At 36.4% G+C, this 20,464-nt stretch overlaps 1 protein-coding gene across 5 annotated transcripts in view; it reads right to left on the minus strand.

Annotated features, from left to right (window-relative positions):
* Positions 1-20,464, minus strand: part of LIMS1 (LIM zinc finger domain containing 1) — a 99,201-nt gene that overhangs the window by 37,040 nt on the left and 41,697 nt on the right. The window contains exon 2 of one of the 5 annotated variants that reach the window (XM_039331797.1): positions 8,471-8,540. The exons of 2 other annotated variants lie outside the window; for them this stretch is intronic. Coding sequence is in view for 2 of the 3 variants with exons in the window: in XM_039331793.1 (XP_039187727.1) it covers positions 8,471-8,577 (107 nt within the window). In the remaining variant the exon portion in view is untranslated. Of the gene's footprint in view, positions 1-8,470; positions 8,708-20,464 lie in introns of those variants that run through there. 2 more of the 5 variants (XM_039331793.1, XM_039331794.1) reach the window with 2 other exon arrangements.

Raw genomic sequence — 20,464 nt, forward strand, 5'->3', positions numbered from 1 at the left:
ATTGACCTTCATCAAAAATGGAAAGGGCAATATTGATTGTTCTGCTAAACAGAATGTGAGAACTCTTAGAATTCTCTTTGTAAGCAAGTTACTATATCTATATCTATATCTATCTATCTATCTATCTATCTATCTATCTATCTATCTATCTATCTATCTATCTATCTATTTGTTAACAATATATATATTAACCAAATAAGAAAGAAAATATATCATGATAATTAAATATTAATACTTTATTAATATTAATACTTTAAGTAGCCCATGTATGATTATATGAAATTAATGATAAAGGAATTATTTCCATCTTAATCTACTTCTACCTATTAAAACTATTTGTAAAATCACAACTCTGTTGTTGGAATAATTAATGAATTCAACGTAAAACAATATTTCAACAAGGCATGTAAAACCATGGCTTTGAAATGTAATTATAACATCACAGACTGTCTGACAGCTACTTTTTTTTTCAGAGTGCTGCTAAATAATTTTGTAGTATATTAAAGACTGGTAAATCTACCAGATACATGCAGAAAATGTGCCATCAAAATGTGTCCATCTTTAATATGCTACAAAACTTATAGTATTTACTTACAGAGAGATGGAGAATATGCAGATAGTTCTCAACTTACAACTATTTGAAAAACCAATGTTTTTTCAGTTATAACAGCACTGTAAAAAAAAAGGATTTACAACTGGTCCTTGTACTTATGACCATGGTCATTTCCATGGTCATGTGATCAAAATTTGAATGTTTGGCAACTGGCATGTATTTAAAATGATTTCAGCACCCTGGGATCAATGGGATCACCATTTGCAATCTTCCCAGCTGGCTTCCAACAAGCAAAGTCAATGGGGGAAGCTGGATTTGCTTAACAGCCACATGATTTATGTAACAACTATAGTGATTTGCTTAACAATCAAGGCAAAAAAAGTAATAAAATTGGGTGCAACTCACTTAAGAATTGTACTGCTTACCAATGGAAATTCTGGTCCCGATTCTGGTCATAAGTCAAGGACTCCTGTAAAACTGTTTGACTGTATTTCAGTCTGGATCCAATTAATGATACCTAGCTTAGGTGTACAGTCAGTTTCCATTATTTGCTTTAGTTATGTGCTATAAAGTCGCTGTGAACACTGAATTAGCGAATACTGAAATCTTAGCCGGGAATGTGCATGTTGGGCAATTCAAAGTTTGTATCACTCTGCATATCCGTGAGTGACTGCAAAAAGATTGCAAGTAGGGATTTTGTGGTACAAATAAATACTAGTGAGTAGTTGAATTTGCAAGTATGGAATCTACAAATAATGAGGATTGATTGTATTAAATTCAGCAAGTTTTTAATTAGTTCTGATTAACAAACTCCACAGATTTAAAGAGGCTTCAGAGTATGACCTAGTTTAGTGATGGCGAACCTTTTAGAGACCATGTGCCCAAACTGCAACCTAAAACCCACTTATGCATTGTTGGGTGCCTGGTGGATGTGGCCCATTGGCTGGGTGTGGCCAATTGGGGTGTGTGGCTGCGGTGGTAACGGCAGACTGGGTTGGACTAAAAAGTTCAATCTATCAATTCCAACGTTGCAAGATCTTTTTTTTCCCCACGAGAAGTTGAAATTGACTGATTGAACCTTTCTTTTTTTTGCACACAGTGGCGGAGGCCTGCTGAAGGCCTAGGACTGGGGCAACGGTGCGCCTGCCCACAGAGAGGGCTCTGAGTGCCACCTCTGGCACCCGTGCCATAAGTTCGCCACCACTGACCTAGTTTGATCCAGTCCATTAAGAATACAACTGAAAAAGAAGCCTAATTGATAATATATTTAGTAGAAAGTAAATCCCACTGTGTATAGCAGATTTATATCTGAGTGGACATGGATAAAATCATATTCTACCTCTTCTTTCTACATCTGCTTATCAGAAAAAGCAATCCATGATAATGAGTAAAATGTTTAGGACTGGGCTGAAAACATGTTTTCTCTATGCATCCAAAATGAGGTAAAATGTAAAACATTCCAAGCAACCATGACCACAAAGAAGAAGGCATCATATTCTGATGTGAGTACATATTATGCATTACTTAGAGAAAACTGTTATATATCATGCACAAGTATTCAAATAATTAGGTCACAGATACCATGTTACCAGGCAAACTACATACTGTAATTTGTGTCATACCTGTCATAGCACAACTGATGCACGCTATGTAATCAATGTAATTTATGCAATTATATTAACCAATTATGATTTTATAAATAGATCATAATTAAATAGAGCTCTGAGTTTTTTCCCCAGAGAATCTCCCCGTCTTCCAATTAAGCCGAGAAAGAGATTTCAACTTAGTTTATTCTATGACATGCAGGGTATTTTTAAATGAATGTAATTTAAAATGAATGTAAATGGTATCCTCATATACAGTATAAGAGGCGAAATCTTGAAAATGTTTTATTAACATCTTGTTATTCATGGAATGTTTTAAATGAAACCCTACTCTAATGCAGTATTCTAGTCACATGATCATAAGCCTAAAGTCAAACCACTACATTTTATTTATTTATTTGTATCCTGCCTTTATTATTTTTATAACTAGCTCAAGGCGCTGAACATTTCTAACACACCTTCCTCCTATTTTCCCTGCAACAATTTTGTGAAGTGGGTTTGGCTGAGAGTCATTGGCCCAAAGTCACCCAGCTGACTTTCATGGCTACAGTGGGATTTGAACTCACAGTCTCCTGCTTTCTATCCTGTCTTTTGCCTTAGTCACTTGATCAAACTGACTGCAGTTTGCTGCAAATAATACTCAAAATAACATTTGTAAGAACAGTTACTAGGCTTCTGCTGCAGTATGTTGCTTATACCAATGATACAGGCATGAGTTGCAACAGTAATAATTTGCTCCATTCTTAAAATGACAAATCTTCCATTTCAGCATGCTGGGAAAATTCACTGTTTACAAGAACAGAATGTAAACAGACTAGCCAAGGTTAATTCATATTCAGCAGATAACCGATAAGAAGTTTCAGCAGTTGTTTAAGGAATGTTGAGAGTAGATTTATTAAACAAACCTTTTTCAAGGACTCTGGGGATGCATACAGAACACTGAAGTATATAGGATCTCTTTCTCTCCCGTCCTCCCTCCCTCCCACCCTATGTATGTATGTATGTATGTATGTATGTATGTATGTATGTATGTATATATCTATATCTTTATCTACATGCAGTGCTTTTTTTCTAAAAAAAAAAAAAAAAAGGTGCCGGAACTCACACACGTCATACAACCCATCTTGCCTACCCTACAAGGTTCCATCCAAAAAAGGTGCCGGAAGTCCATTCTGGGTTTTCTATGAGAACCCCCCCCCCATATATATATATATATATATATATATATATATATATATATATATATGAGAGAGAGAGAGAGAGAGGGAGAGAGAGAGAGAGAGAGGGAGAGAGAGAGAGATACGCATACACACATGCAACAGAGCAATATATAAAACTTAAAACAACTTAAAACAACAATAATTAGGGATTAGATCCAGGTTAATTGGAACATTTTCAGAATATTGTGCTCCCGGGTGCTGAGAAGTCTTGGCAAAATAGTGCCTTTTACTTATCTATTACTTATTGTATCCTTGCTACATTGTATTGTATCTATGACTCGCTCAGGAATTCTGGAAGTTGGTCCACAAGTCATTAAGGGGCCATGGTTCCTCACCTCTGTTTAAACCATTGCAATCTGTTCTATGTGCCCTGCAACAGAGGCTTTGAGGCTTATAGAAGGCACTAACAGCTTCAATAGGCTATTTGAATTAATTATACTAGCTTCTAATTTGTTTGGGGTCATAATTCAAAATGCATGCTCTTACTGGTAAAATCCTGACACATTGAGTTTACAGTATTTTGTAGACTGCCTTTTCCAACATGAACCTATTGAAAAATTACCACTGTCATCTAAGATTTTTGATTAACATGGAGATGTAGGACAAGTCCAATTTTGTAGCAGCATAAAATGAAGGGAGATTTGATTAGAAATTAAATGTTGTTTAGTTTCTAGTAGGCAGAATCTTTCCCAAACCCAAACAATATACATAAAATATTGAAATACATTTTTTTAAAAAAATGCTTTTTCTACGGAAATCAATATAAACAGCGATATATGAAGATCTAATAAGCCAAATACAAATAGTTTAGTTTAAGTTCTCAGCTGACAGAATCCATAACAACCTATTTCATTATTTAAAGGCTTAATTTAATGAGATAGCTATATGGTACTTTTTGCAAGAATTTATTGAAAAATCTTTGCCCTTACTAAGGAAATAAACTGCTGTTTTTTTACATTAAGCCAAGCAAACATAGTCAAATTGGTCAATGGAATTGTGAACATCAGAAGACCAGGCTTGCTACTTCTTGTCTAAAATGAGTCTTTCTTGAAAAGGAATGACAGAAAATATGAACAAAAGCAAAGCAAAGAAAAATCCTTAGAATTTCTTAATATTATGGAAAAAGAAATGTTAACCTTAAACAGCTAAAACAAGCCTAAGCTAGGTTTCTACATCAACTTCCACTTACACAGAATGTCCTAGTTTGCTTGTGAATTATTTGCCAGGGAAATACTAATCTGTAAATTGGCTTTCTATCAGATTAGATTTTTATTTGTTCATGTAGCTATGGTGACAACTTTCAAGAAGAAGTTTCAAGAAGAAGTATTCAAATCAACAGCCAATCTGATTATCACAACTAGAGATACTAGGAATTAAATCAGAGAACGCCTACATATAAAAAAGATACAATCTTCCTTTGAGCTGTGGTTCATCATCCCTTATGCCACTTCCTTCCCCATGCTATACAGGATTCCCTCTCAGTTGATCGCAAAAGAAAGATATCAATGCAGATCCATGTATCTGAAAATGAAATCAATTTTCCCAGCCATAAACCTAAAAACAGGACAAAACTCATTGTGCTTAGTTGATATTCATTTTCTAGAAAGAGAACAGCAAGTTGAGAATAATAAGGTCTAATTATTCTTTTTTCTTAGACTAATGAACTAACAACTGGATGAAATTAATTTTAAAATTCAAAATCTGAATCTAAAATGCAGTTCCTTCCAGGATCAGAACAGCATACCAGCATTATAATATTTCTTCTAACTTCATATTCAAAAACTCCTTTGGGTCAATCTATCAATCACCCTTGGTTTTTTCATAAAATGTATTGGCCATAAAATGTACTGCACAGAACAGATAAGCCATTTTCACTCAAGGTGTTATTGCCACATACTTGTTCTTCCATCTGAAAGGAGGATGTGTTACCTCCTGCACACTTTTCCCATCATGAATGACCCAACACAGCAGAGCTATGGGATCTGCTGGTGGCATAGCAGCCAGTCATATCAGAGAGTGCAATTTCTTCTACTGTACACTACTCCTTGTTGCTGTCATCTTGTACTCTGGGGCTAGTGAGTAACTCTATAGGCATTTTTAAAGAATGATTAAACAACATGAAGCTAAGGGTAAAGACAAGGACAAGAAAGGAGGGGGGACAGGAGGAAGGGCTGTGATGCTCCTCACTTAAGCCTTTGAGCAATAGAAATATAATAAATATAATCGGGCTTTGCAACCACATAAAACACAAGTGAATGTCAGTAATACAAGGAAAATACTGTTAGTGTTTTTAAAACAGAAATGGAAAAGGCCACAGCAGAAACATCTATTTTTATAAGACTCTCTCTCTCTTAGAATATCTGTCTACACATATATAAACACACATACACACCCCTTCCAAAATAGTGGTTTCCTGCTCTCGGATAACGCCTAAAGGCACAACTGTAATTCATATCCTAATAACAGGCTACATTGAAATTTCTTAACTTTTAACTCCAAAGCTAGTGGCAACTTGTATTGAACTTCAAATGCAGTTTTCATCAGAAAGGCATTTTTAAAGGGGAAAAAAAGGAGAAATCAAATGCAGTTTTCATCAGAATGGCATTTTTAAAGGGGAAAAAAAGGAGAAATGTAATGGAATCTATCTATCTATCTATCTATCTATCTATCTATCTATCTATCTATCTATCTATCTATCTATCTATCTATCTATCTATCCATCCATCCATCCATCCATCCTTTTTAAGAGATAAACCCAACATCATAGTTAGGCCTTTATCAATGTTTTCTTTAAGAAACAGCCTCACCCAAACTGTGGTTTTCCTGAAAAATGACCCCAAACTGTGAAGTTACTGTATACACCCACAGGAACACAACTGTGGCCTGTATTCTGCATAGAGTAATTTCTCAATGTGCAGCCATAAAGCTTAAGATAATCCATTTTTGCAGCCAACTCTGTTAGCATATCAATTTGCATGAACCTCTTGTAATGCAGTTGTAACAGACATTTCCTGAGCTGCACATAGTTCATTGCACATGAATGAATCACTTTGCAATTAAGATACAATATATCTCAAAGAAGATAGACTATTGGGTTTAAGGGAAAATCATGGCTAAAAAAAATCACAAGTTTTGTGAATAAACTTAATGTTTTCCCAGAAACGCAAATTGCAAGGAAAAGATGACCAATGCAATTGCAGAATACTTCCAAGATGCACCAGAAATTTTTCATGCCACTTAAATGTTGACTTGAAGATTAAACCTGAGATATTTAATGTACCCCCAAAATCTGTAACATCATTCTTATTCTAATTTTTGAAACACACACACACACACACACACACCCCCATACACTTTGTAACATATTCAATTTCTCTAGTCATTCATTTTAAAAAACAACCCAAAGAGAACAATAAAAACTAACTCATAATGAAAAACAGTTTTAAAAATTGATTTTATATTAATGACAAAATATAAGAAAGCTTATCTAAATTTCCATACATGTGAGCTATATATCTCCCACCATTAAAGAGCTTGGGTTGGCAAAATGATCATTATTATTCTTTTCTATAAAATAAAGATAAAACTGAGAAATAGCAAATCTTATGCTATTATGCTGAGTGACAATTTGAACCTGGCTCTTTCTTATATGTCTAATACAACACACTAACGCAGGAATGCCACTTCCCACAATTCTTTGCAACAGACCAATCTGGTTGAGTCTGAAGAAGAACTGAATCTAAAATGTTTCAAGGCTCACGGGTTGCCTATCATTAGTCTACATATTATTTATTCATTTATTAGAATTAAATCCTGTTCTTTTTCTCTGGGAGTTCTCTCTTCATTTTATCTATAAAAGAACCCTGTGAGGGAGAGTAAGCTAGAGAGAGTGAAGTCAATGGACTGTCAATATATGTTGGTTGCCAAGCAACCAAATCATGATCACATGACTGCATGTTGTAGCTATGAAGGCTACAACTTCAAGGAGCATCATAAATCTCCTTCTACAGCAGTGTCTTAACTCTGAATGGTTGCTGAATCAGTGGTTGGTAAATGAGGACTATTTGTATATCAAGCTGTATTGGGATACTCCTTGTAACATCTCTCACAAGTGGATGGCGCTTGTTTGGCTGCAAAAAGATCTCACTTCTAGGGACTGGGGGAAAACCATGGTGATTTAAGGTTCCTGAACTATTTTTTTTTAATGAGTGTCTTTTATTTTTACAGGCTACTTTTTATTACTACCTTAGCACAAATAATTTTGCAATTTTATTGATATTAAATAATTATGCAAACTATAGTTCTACTGACATTCAGAGACTCTTCTTTTCAATTAACGCCTTTGATAACATTTACTCAGAGTTCTTTCTTTTTTCCTTCTTTAAATTGTAGGATAAGGGGCACTAATTATGATCCAAAACACTGAGTTCATTTTAAAAAGGACTTTTCACTGACCTCTATTTTAAAAGTAAATATTTTAAAAGAGTATATTGTGTTAAAAAGGTATTCAATTTTTGGACTTTAGCCCATATCACAAATATTACTTTTTTTTGTTATCTTCCCACTGAAAGTGGTTTTACTGCATTCTTTTGTCACAAGCATTTCAATAAAAATATCCAATCCAAAAAGAAAAAAAGAGCATGATCTAACAAGTAACACATCTTTTTTAAAAAAACAAAATCTCCTCTCAAATAATAGATTAACCCCATTCAGCTCTCTAAAGGATGCCTTTCTTTTGCTGCAACTGTGTTTTACTGACTAAGAATTATTTTTAAAATATTGTCCAAAATTAAAACTTTGTGAAGAAAAGGAAACTGTAATCCAAGGTCTGTGGCCACTTTTTATTGTCATTTGCTAGTACTTCCGTAGCATTTAGGTTAATGAACAAACTAATGAGTTGCTTTCCAAAAGCTCTTTCCTCTTAACTCCACCTAAAATTATCTGCTTCGTGACTAATTCCAATCATGCAGGTCTTGCAACTAACATTCTTACAATCCACCAACATGTAGTGATAATTTTTGCTAAAATGACTACAAAAATAAAACATGTGCTGAGCTCTTGTTAATCTTTAATACATTTTTCCTACCACTCACCTTAGCTTCTGCTCAGGTAACTCCTGAAGACCCAGGCTATCTGGGCGATCCCGTCTTCTCCTGTATAGACCTGAATGAGATAATTCTTTCAGCTGCAACGTAGTCATTCTGCTCTACCCTGTTCTCCCCCCAGAAAAGTTTCTGCTGAATGGCAGCACAGCTGCCAAGATGCTTGGAAAAAGTACGTGGAGCAGTGTGTCTACACACCTGCACAGACCAGCACTAGAACTCACTTTACACAGGCAGTTGCTGAGCTGTTTCCTGTTTCTCATAGGTACACACCCTTTAGAAGAGCACTGCGTTTCCTTTTAACAGCAAGTCTCATATCTAAGGGATGCTCGGAGGATAAGCTGAGGGCAACTGCAAATCAGGCCACTAACTGTGCTAGAAGGCTGCTACAAACCAGCAAAACTAGCAGCAGCAAAATGTCTTCAATTCTATTTCGGCTTCTCTAAATCAGACAAAAATCTCAGCCAACTAAACTGTTCCCTATTTTGAATTGCAAGAATAAGAAACATGGGAGCACTTCATTGATCTAGGGAAGCTTTAAGTCTACCTGTATTGATCTGATCCATCAAAATTGAAGCCCAGTGTAATTAAATCTAGAATGAATTAATCTGATCAGCTAAAATAGAAGCAAATGAAAGGAAATGAATGGATGGAAATTTTCTTTAACTTTTTCTTCAACATTCTTTCAAAATGCAAAATACCAACAAAAAATAAAGCCAAATTGGGAGGTGGGCAGAGGACAATTGTGTCAATATTCTGGTTCTGCTTAGCAGTATCCAAAGTTGTACCATCTATAGTCTATCATTTCTCTGCTTTGGAACAAAGTCCACTGGAGTCTATGGAAACTGGAAGGAAATAAAAGGGTTTCCTGCCAAAGAAACCAAAACAGATTTCCAAGTCATTTAACACTGAAACAAAGAACCAGCTCTTCTAATTTTCAGTAAGATACAAATTGACTATAATTGAATCCAAAATAAAAAAGCAACATTGCACCACTATCAAAATGCAGAAGCAAAATTATTTCTTATGTTATAAGATATGGATTGTCCTTAAGGTGCCACAGGATGGGATGTTATTAATTTTTAAAAACAATTTTTAAAATTTAGGGTTTTATTCAAAGGATTCCCACAAATCAATCAAGATATTTTGGGGAACTATTCAGCAACATAAAAACAGAAGGGCAGCTCTGGTGGGACAAATCAAAGATCTGTTTGATCCTTCATCTAGTTTCGTTAAATGTCCAGTTGTCTTTAGGAATCCTCAAAGACAACATAAAGGCTATGGTTTTCCCATATCTTGCACAACTGGTATTTCCGAAGTGAATTTCAGATGAACATGTAAGTTCTGTCTAGCTTTTAATGGTCATGGATGGATTTATCCTAAATAAAAATAATTTATTCTTTTTTAAAATCATTAAAAAAAAGAAAATCCCTTGAGAAAATCCATTAGCATATTTTATAGCAACAAATATCCACATGTTGATTGACAATGAACGGCTTTGAAATCACAAAGGTTAGATTTTATCATTTTTCTGTTCCCTGGAGGGGAAAAAAAAATCACTTAAACACTAAACACTGAATTTACTCACATATGACTAAGACCAGTGACATCTAGTGGTTAAATTCCATAATAATACTCTCCATAAAAGATACTTTGGCTTTCTTGTACCAGAATTATTATGTCTTTTTATTTCAAGTTCCTTATTTTTAACTGACTTAATAAGTTACTATGTACAGAACTCAAGAGAAATGTCATATAGCATGTTTACTATAGAAACAGAGAATACTGTTTCTATAGTAAATGCCCATACTCTTCTACAATCTATGATGTTGTTATAATTTTAAAAGCGCTAATTATATTCCTTGAGAGTCTATCCAGAATAAAATCTGTGGTAGTAAAACTGACTACAACCTTTTTGTTTTAATAATAGTATGTCTTATTAGTATAGACAAATAGTGGAGAGGTGGAAGATAGATCGTAATGTGGGTTTGCTTAGAGAAGATGAGAATTTGTTAAAACAAATAAAAGATCAAAGACGAACTCATATTAAGAGAATTTATGGGGTGTTAGTAGAATTGGATTCAGAAGCAGAATTAGTTAAAGAATGTATGGTTAAATGGGCACAAAATTTTGATGAACCGGTTCTATTAGATACCTGGGAGATTATTTGGGTGAGGAATGTTAAATTTACACAAGCCCAAAATTTAAGGGAAAATTTTTATAAAATGTTCTATAGATGGCACCTTGATCCACAAAAAATGTCTCGTATGTATCCTGACTTGCAGCCTAAATGTTGGAGATGTGGATGTTTGGATGCTACTTATTATCATATCTGGTGGTCATGTAAAAATATAAAAGCTTTTTGGATTAAGATATGGTGGGATATTCAAAGAATTTTCAGAAGAAGGATAAAATTTACCTCACAATTGTTTTTGTTAGGTATTGTTTCTGATTGAGATAGTAAAGAGACTATATTGATGTTAAATTTAATTACAGCGGCTAGGTTGTTAGTAGGGCAGTGTTGGAAGAAGGAATCTTTGCCTACTTTGCAAGAATGGTTTCTTAAAGTTTCTTATTTGGCGGAAATGGCAAAGATTTCGGCTTTCTTGAAAGATCAATCGCAAGAGAAGTACCTCCTGGTATGGAAAAGATGGATAGATTTCATACAATATAAGTTGGATATAAAAAAATATTATTTAGTTTTTGAATAACTTATATTTAAAGTTTAAGATATTTCATAGATATTTTTTTTTAATTTTTTTATTATTTTTTAATTTGATTTTTTCTTTTTCTGTTTCTTTTTTTTCTCTCTTCTTGTATTTTTTTTATATATTGTTGTTAACTACTTTATAATTTGTTTAATTAATGTATTTAGATTTCCTTATGGTTTATATGTGTTTTAAGATTTTTTAAAATTTTTTTAATTAAGCCTGTATTCAGCTCTGGGAAGGTTGGGGGAGGGTAAGGGAGGGTTGGGAGGGTTTGGGGAAGGGAATTTTTTTGTAAAACTTAAAAATTTTCAATAAAAAAAAATAGTATGTCTTATTAAAGTCAAATCACATAATGCAAATTTTAATTTTTTGAATGACTGGTTGCCAAGTGTGAGATCAGCATGTTTCTGATTGTATCCATCAAATGTGGTTAGATCGTAGCTAAAATCAAAGTTGCAGTGTAGCATGGAAAAGAATTTATAGAAACTTCCAGATACAAAATGAAAAAGAACATATGATAAGAACCTTGACAGAAATTCCTCTTACTAAGATAATTTTCATCTAGCACAATTTATAATATAATCAAATATTCATAAATCTTTTATTTTTGGCAACTGGAACTTGTGTGTGCATACACCACACACTTCTCTAGGATTTCATACCTAAACTTAAAACATACTGGTGCTGTCAAATCAGAACTATCTTCACAGCACAATAATATTTGATAGATTTCGTCTTAGCAAAACTCGTACTGTAGTCTGTAAGCCATGGTGCCTGATCTCGCATTAGGTATGAACTAACAATGACCTATTCCAACAGATTATGGTTAAAACAAAACAGGCCTTCTGCTTTCCTTCTACAAAACATGACTATGTATTGAAAACTATGACTATCTCTACATTATCTACATATTCTTCCTCTCACAATTTAGGTATGGAAAAGCCCCCTCCCATTCCTTACTCTTGGGTCTGATATGTGACACTTGCCTCAGCAACAGTGGGGGGGGGGAGGAACGAAGTATGGCAGCTGCAAATGCTGCAGCTGAAGCCTCAGCCTTTTTACTCCCATTTCCCATTTCCTAATAAGATGGAAAAGACTTATTAAACAAAACCACAATTACATTTAGGGAGAGAGCTGGCAGAAATATTTTTTGAGAAGATTGCAAACATGGAGACAAGTGTTGTTTTATCCCCTTTAGACGGGGGGGGGGGGAGTTCTGCAGAGTTCCTTTTTACCTGTGCCTAAGCAAACAATGATTAGAAAATCCATGGGCTGAGTGCACCAAGCAGTGTATGTATGATACTTCCTCATTTAGAAAATATATAATCTGATATAGTTAACTATTTTAAGGAAAGTCTTAGCAATTTGTGGAAATCTGCAAATATTTTCATCAGAAGAGTTAGGTTGAAAACAACAATCCATAAATCACTTATGGAAAATAAATTTGCTTCTGATTTTGAAGTCATTTCCCATTTTTCTTTTCCATCCTGGAATAGCTTATTGGTTTCCAATGAATATTCACATAAAGCTGATTCACTCTTTGTGCTAAGTATATAGAAGATGATTAACTGCAACTGGAGAGACCAAGATCCCTTCCTCATTTGATGATGGTACCTGCCAGCTGAGTAAACCAATGATTTTATCTCTCAGCTCAGCCTATCTCAATGGGGAATAAAATAAGATGAGATGTACTACGTATGAGACAAGACAGATTATGTATGTAACAGTGAAATATACAAATAAATAAATAATTTTGCGTTACTGTGATTTATAGAATAAACTATACTGGCTGATTCAGACAATACTAGCTAAGTTGACACTGTACCAACCACATTATCACTTAATATGTGAATCCAGTAACTAGTTAAAGGTTTATTTAACAGTACAGTTATATGAACAGAACATACATGGCGTACTTTAAGAAAATGTTTCTCTTTGAATAAGCATATCACCAGAACTACTCTTGTGTGCTTAATTATAGAATAAATGACTTTTAAAATAATTTTAAAATGCACTGCTTTTTATTTTTCCTCTTTTACTGTCGAGTTTGAATAGTCTTTCTCTCTTCTTCTATAGACTCTCTTCACAAATTCTCTGTTTTAGTTATTTCCCTTTTAAGGAAGCTGCTAATTAACTTTTGCGTTTAATGGCAGCAAACAAGACAAGCATCCCATTGCAATAATTTAAAGGCAATTTAATGCAAATTTCTCAAAATAGCAACATAGATCTTCATCAAGAAATGCTAAAAAAAATGATCAATTACTTTTATCAGTATTTTCAATATATTCTTTAAATTAATAAAAAAGTCCAACTAATCCAAAACTGCATCTGTAATAAATTTTCAGGATAAATATTCAATACTGACACAACCCCATGACTCCTTCTTCCCTTATTATAGGCAGTTTTGGTTCTCTTCCTGGACTTTTTACATGGAAGTTTCTCTTCCTTAGCTTCAACATCACATTCTTTAATAATTTTTAGAATGTTTATGCAACCAACCAGAGAAAATGGGAAGAATAAGATCATTTCATTTCTGCTGAAACATTACCTCTGGTTCCTGAGCTATTTCCATTCAGGTTATTAAGTAATACTATATAATATTCCAGAATTGGCATTTTGCCTCTTCCCTCTCTATCCCTTTTCCTCTCCTCCCACTTAGATTGTGCCCAAAGGAAAGACTGTCCTGCTTTACTGATTTTAAATAAGCTGTTCTGGGTGTCTGTTTTAGCTGAAGCAAAATGCTTAGATCAATATGCAGGTAATATGATTTCAGTTGATCCTTTGTCACATTGGCACTGATAGCTTGGATATTATAGTTTTTTGACAGACGTCCTTTGTTTCTCCTTTAGACCTGGATAATGGAAATTCATGGAAAAAGAAAGAAACTCATGGAAGGAGATATTCTGGAAGAAGATAGGAAACTGGTCACATTGCTACAGTTCCTGTTATCAAATATGTTTCTATTTTTTTGCCCCAAGATGGTAGGAATGGAGCAGCCCAGCTGGCAAGCTTCACTCAGTGCTTGTTTTTTTGGCTTGTAGAAATTGTTTTCTGGTCTCTTTCATAATATTTTTGATTTATCTTCTTTTATTCTCATATTTTACTTATCATACAAATCCACAGTTCTGTTCCACAGCATGTAAGTTCCTGGTACGATGGGCAAGAATAAACAGAGAACCAGCCCTGGAAGTCTGAAACCAGCCAAAGTAGCAAAACAATTTAAGATTAACCAAGGCTTGAGTAAAAGCCTCCTAGAGAAATCCCAGTCTCCTGAAATTCTGTGAATTCAGCTTGTTTCTCTTCAGACTATATAAATCACATTTTACTAAAGATTTCAATGGGAAGAAACATTTGCTTGGTAATTATTCAAAGCATTTAGGTATTAATAAAAGTAAGATGGAATTTTATTAGCTTTTCCTACAAAAGCCTTCCCATTTAATTACAAGGGTTTCCCCCTCCATTAGAGATTGTATGGTGATATGCTAAGGTGTGAAACCACATTCTGTTTTTTTAAACAATAATGAGAACAACGATGGCTTTTCATGTGAGGAATATTCAGAGCACAACAGTGTCAGCAGGGTGTAATGAAACTCAATTATTTTCCCCACACTCTAGATAACGGTGTCAAACTTGCTGCGTCACGTGTCGCGACATATCACAACCTTTTTTTGATTGCCGGAGCTGGGATGGGCACGGCCTCCATATGATGCAACCAGCCCACAGGCTGACAGTTTGACACCCCTACTCTAGATCATCTTTTCAAGTGATTCCCCCATGCATGGTTTTAGACTAAATGTTTACCCCAAGACAATATGTTTTATAGAAAGGAACAGAAATATTTATCAGTATAAAATAGTTAAAATTAAAAGTGAATAAATATAATGATGTGTTATATAATTATACAAAAACAAATTATTTGCTTATTTAAAAAAATAATTTTAACAATAAAAATCAATACATATATATGTAGGTGTTAATGCATTAGTGGTGACAGTGTATCATACTAGTAACATAAGAAAAAAGGAAAGCATTGCCTTTTCATGTCTACACAATAATTCTTTTGGTTTTCCCTATACAGAAAAGGTCCACTGTCCTTGATATTCTAGCTAAATATTGGAGATATAACCAAGGAAGTCTGCCTGATGATTTGCCTCTCCTGATATGTGCTCGGCCTTGAGGGAGGCTAGGTTGCTTTCTGCCAGGATCCCAGTGCCTGTGCTTCGGTCATGAGGGCCCTGGATCGCATGCCCTCATTGACTGATGTGGGCTTTGGCCACCATGTTGTCCGTGAGAACCAGGACGTGCTTATCCCCTACTGTGTTATGAAAGTGGCGAAGGGCTAGGTGAATGGCTCTGAGCTCTAATCAGTTTATGTTGTGTTTTAGGTCCTCCCTTGACCATTAGCCCTGTGTCAGCTGCAATTGTAGGTGTGCTCCCCAGCCGAATAGACTGGTGTCTGTGGTCAGAGTGACCCGGTTGGTCTCCTTGAACGTGTGTCCCTTCCTGAGTGCTGGAGACGTCCACCACTGGAGGGACTTCAGGACCCCTGGTGGTATCCTTACTCTTCGGTTGGATAAGCTCAGTCTCCTCTTTTGGAGCGGGAGTAAGAACCACTGTAGATCTTTGGAGTGTAGTCATGCCCAGGGCACGATTACAAGGCACAAAATCATCTTTCCTAGTAATTGGGAAAGTGTGGCCAGTGTTGTGGTTCACTTCTTTCGAACCAATCTGACCATGGTTCGAATGCTGTTTTGGCGATCTTGAAAGAAGTAGACCTTGCACTGTAGTGTGTCTATCACAGCCCCCAGATGTAGAAGATGGTTCAATGGGACCGTCTGACTCTTCTGAAAATTTACTGAGAAACCTGAAAGGTTGTTAGGGTTAGTGCTAGGTCTGACTGTGCTGTCTGAACTGACGAAGATTGGATGAGAATGTCGTCCAGATAACATTGAATGCACACAGGAATTGTTCGCAGATGTGCCGCGAGCATCACCAGTACCTTTGTGAATACTCTGGGAGCTGAAGAAAAAGGCAGAGCCCTGTATTGAAAATGTTGCCCTGTGTGGCAAAATCTGAGAAATACCTGGTGTTCCAGAAGTATGGGAATGTGAAGGTAGGCCTCCATCAGATCTAAGGATGTCAGGAGGTCTCCCCTTCTGATGCTTGCTAATATTGACTGTAGGGTTTGCATTTTGAACTTTCTGTAAGCCAAGTGGCTGTTGAGGCTTTTAAAATCTAGGATTGCTCTCCATCCCCCCGAACTCTTCGGGACTATGAACAAGATGGAACAGAATCCCTGACCCCGCTGATCTTTCTCTACCGGTTTTATGACCTTAATCCTGCCAGCCGCTTCTTGCTTGGATGATTTTTGTCTCTTACAGCCTGGGGGGCTAATGGAAACTTCCTGCGTTGTCTGGATAGTGTCTGTGTCTGCCATTTGTCAAGGGGAGATATCCCACTATGGGCTGAGAGAGAGAGAGGGGTTTCTATTAGGATGGTGATAATCTAGTCACAGGACAATCTGGCCTGTGAGAGTCCTGTATTTTTAATTTTTATTATTATTAGTTATTTTTAATAACTAATAATAACTTGGATAGAGATGAGGAATAACGGGAGAGGATCAGTTTTGTTGGTAGCTCTCTGCAGCTTGGCTGAGTTCCCCAAACTCATCAGAAGCCTCCTCTGCGCTCCGCCTGCTGGCTGAGTTCCAGGGGAAAGCGCGCTGCAATTTGAAGCTCCCTGCCGACCGGCCGAGCTTCAGTGAGGCCATGGTTTATCGAGGGAAGCGCAGGAGCTCTGACGCTCCCCGCGGATCAGCTGGATTAAGGAAAAAAAAAATCTCAAGAAATTTGCTGCCCTCCGTGGCTCGGCTGTGCTTAGGTGAGGCTTCAGTAAGACTTTGGAGCCCAGTTAGTTGTCCGTGAGCCAGCTGGGCTTCCGCAGATCAGCTGGGCTTCAGAGATTCCGCGGGAATCCCTGTCCTTGTGGTTGTTTGATTTTAAAGGACTTTTGGCTGTCCCGAAAAGAGGAAATTGAGGAATTTGAGGCGATCCCTTCTGTTGTGGTGTGGATGGGGGGAGGGGGGAATGGATGGGGGTGGGGGGGGATCCTCCCCAACTCCTAGAGCCCATGCAGAGCCAAAAATGGTGTCCAGCTCTTTGTTCTCCCTCCGGGATCATTTGGCCCAAGGTAAAGCCTCGTGGCTGCGCTGCACTTGGCCAAAATGAGAAACAGTTAGAGCGAACCTCTGTTCGTTCTTCGCTCCCCCCCTCAATTTAAAATAATAATCAAGAAATACGACCTGATTTTAATGTCTTGGAGCCAAGAAAAAATCTGTCTCTCCGGGCTTGAGACTAAGTCGAGACTGGGAAAAGGGGGCATCCCAGGAGGAGAGGCAGAGCAATAATTGGCTGACTTAGTCTACAGGCAGAAGACAAGCAGAACCCATTGGTGGATTCTCCACTCATCATGCTGGAGTACATACTAAACTGTGTACATATTACACAATTCAATGCTTCAACCCATAGGTCCCTTTTTATTTTCACTGGTCTATAACATTTGATTTCCCATGATTTTCAATTAATGTTCATTTCATATGTGTCAGATTAGTTTTAACCCTAAAGCTTTCCTATAGTTCTAGAATCTACTTTATACAGAGAATTGATTGATTGGTTTATTTGTTGTCAGGTGAGTGTCAACTCTTAGCAACCACATTTTTTTTTCAGAAATACAGAGAATATCATTCCACTTTTGTAGAAAATGAATTTTAACTATGGTATAAGAATATTTATTTCTGGATTCCAGGGAAAGGAGATGGGGTACATTTGCTGTTCTCCCCCTTTACCCATGAATTTCTTGTATTTCTCTTCATTAAAATCACCAAACCGCAAACACAATGAAATTGGCAAATTTACATTCACAAACGTTTGCAACATCAACTTGCAAACATTATTGAATAAATAAGGAAATCTGAAACTGTCTTTGTGGAAGGCACTAGTCAGAGAAAATTACAAAACTTGTCAGAATTAAAAGCCTTCCTTGTGAAAAAAGAGTCATGTGGCCATCTGTAAAAATATATTAAAACAAGAAAGCAGAAAATTATTATTTTCAACAATAAAGAAATAACAGATCAGTTGATCTAGGGGTGACATGATAGCAGTGCTCCAATATCTAAGAGGCTGCCACAAAGAAAGAGGGGGGGGGTTCAACTTATTCTGAAGGCAGCCTGAAGCCAGAACAAGAAGCAATGGATGGAAACTAATCAAGGGAAGAACCCAACCTAGAAATAAGGAGAAATTTTGTGACAGTGAGAACAATCATTGGACCGGCTTGCCTCCAGAAGTTGTGAATGCTCCAACACTAGAGGTTTTTAAGAACAGATTGGACAACCATTTGTCTGAAACGATATAGGGTTTCCTGCTTGAGCAGCGAGTTGGACTAGAAGACCTCTAAGGTCCCTTCCAACTCTATTATTCTGTCAGTTGCATTTATATCCCTCTGCAATTAGTAAAGAACAGAGTATTTATTCTTGTACTCCCCAGAGTATGAAGAAAGGATATAAATCATTAACAACTATCATCATACGCCTCTTAAATTGTATTCATTTTTCTTGAATTGCTATCCCCTTAAAACAAGGCGGAAATTATAGACTACTTTAGGCTACACCTGATTATCAAGATACTTGTTTTAAAATATTATAAACAAATATAACCATAACAATCTGTCTACAAAGTTGTCACAGAAAAGCTGAAAAAAACTTACAGGTAGTCCTTGACTTGTGACCATTTGTTTAATGACCATTCAAAGTTACAACAATGCTGGAAAAAAGTGACTAATGACCAGTTCTCATACTTAGAAGATCATCATAGTATCCCTGCATTCACATGGTAAAAAATTAAGCATTTGGCAACCAATAAGTATTTATGGCTCTTGCAGCATCCTGTGGTAACAATCATGATTTGTAATCTTCCCAAGGGGCAAGCAAAATCAATGGGGACCAAGCATGGTGATTGACGACCACAGCAAAATGTCATAAAGTTGGTCACAACTCACTTAACAACATCACTTAGTGACAGAAGCTCCAGTCCCAATTGTGTCATAAGTTGAGGACCACCTGTAATGTGACTCTGCCACAGTAACAAGAAATTGCCTAAACTTTTCCTGTGCTTGGAATAGCTTTGAAATGATTTTAATAATTAAAATTAAAATAGAAGAAAATTAGCACTGATATATGTATGTATATGTTTTTAAAAAATCTTCAAGAAATAAAGCTAGCCTCCCTCTTTTCTATTCCTTCTGTTCTAAAACTAGCTAGCTAACTAGCTCTCCTTTCCCATAAAAAGAATAAAATTGGCTAGCCCAGACCTACATTAGTCTCTCTCTTGACTCTTCTGGTGGGGAATCAGAAAAACTGTACAGGAGCTGCAATACTGAATCAGGTCTTAATAGTATTTTCTGCTTGTCAGAGAATCCCTGAGTTGGAAGACAAGGGATCATTGAGTACAATCCACTTCTTAGTTAAATAATCCAAATTAAAACCATCACAACAGATGACTGTCGGACTTCCGGTGGTTCCAGCGATGACGAATGGCGGCGTTTTACAAAGCCGCCCGTTCCTGGTGCGTGTAAAAGCCGTGGGACTTTGACAATCAGCTGTCCCGCGGCTTGAATCTCCTCCCTGGGAAAAAGGGAGGAGGAGAGCTCTCAGGTAGAGGTAAGAGCTCCCCTGGATTCCTGTTATTTTGGGGATCGGAGGGTAGAGCTCCCTCGGAGCCTGAGCAACTCCGCGTTCCAGGGAGACTTCATTCCGAAGTTTTTGGGATGAAGCAAGTTGCCGCTTCCACATCTGCTTTTTTTTTCCAGCTGCTTGTGAGTATTTGAAAGCAGACGGAGCAGACCAGGAGAGACTGTGCTTAAGTTTGATGGTGCCTTTAACTTCAGCAAGTTTCCTCTTCCTTTTCTTTTGTTCACTTTCCCTTTAGAAGAAAGGGAAAGTGAAAACTAAAATGGCGATCGTCTTTCTTGCCTGATTTGCATTACAGAGTAAAACCTGGATACAGATTAACTCTTTAAATACAGAAGTAAGAATTTGGCTTTTATTCTTTCCTCTTTTTTTCTCTATTTTTTTTTCTCTTTTTTTTAAGAACACTTAAAAGAACTGTGCCCCCCCCTTTTTTTTTTCAATAAGAATCTTTCTTCTTGGAACTTAAGAAAATGGCTTCAAAACGTCTGCCTCCCGCCCCTAAGGTTCCTATTTCTTCTCCAATGCCTCAGC

The sequence above is a fragment of the Crotalus tigris genome, unplaced genomic scaffold, assembly GCF_016545835.1.
Source record: "Crotalus tigris isolate CLP2741 ecotype Arizona unplaced genomic scaffold, ASM1654583v1 scf7180000024438.1716836, whole genome shotgun sequence".
NCBI classification, from domain to species: Eukaryota; Metazoa; Chordata; class Lepidosauria; order Squamata; family Viperidae; genus Crotalus; species Crotalus tigris.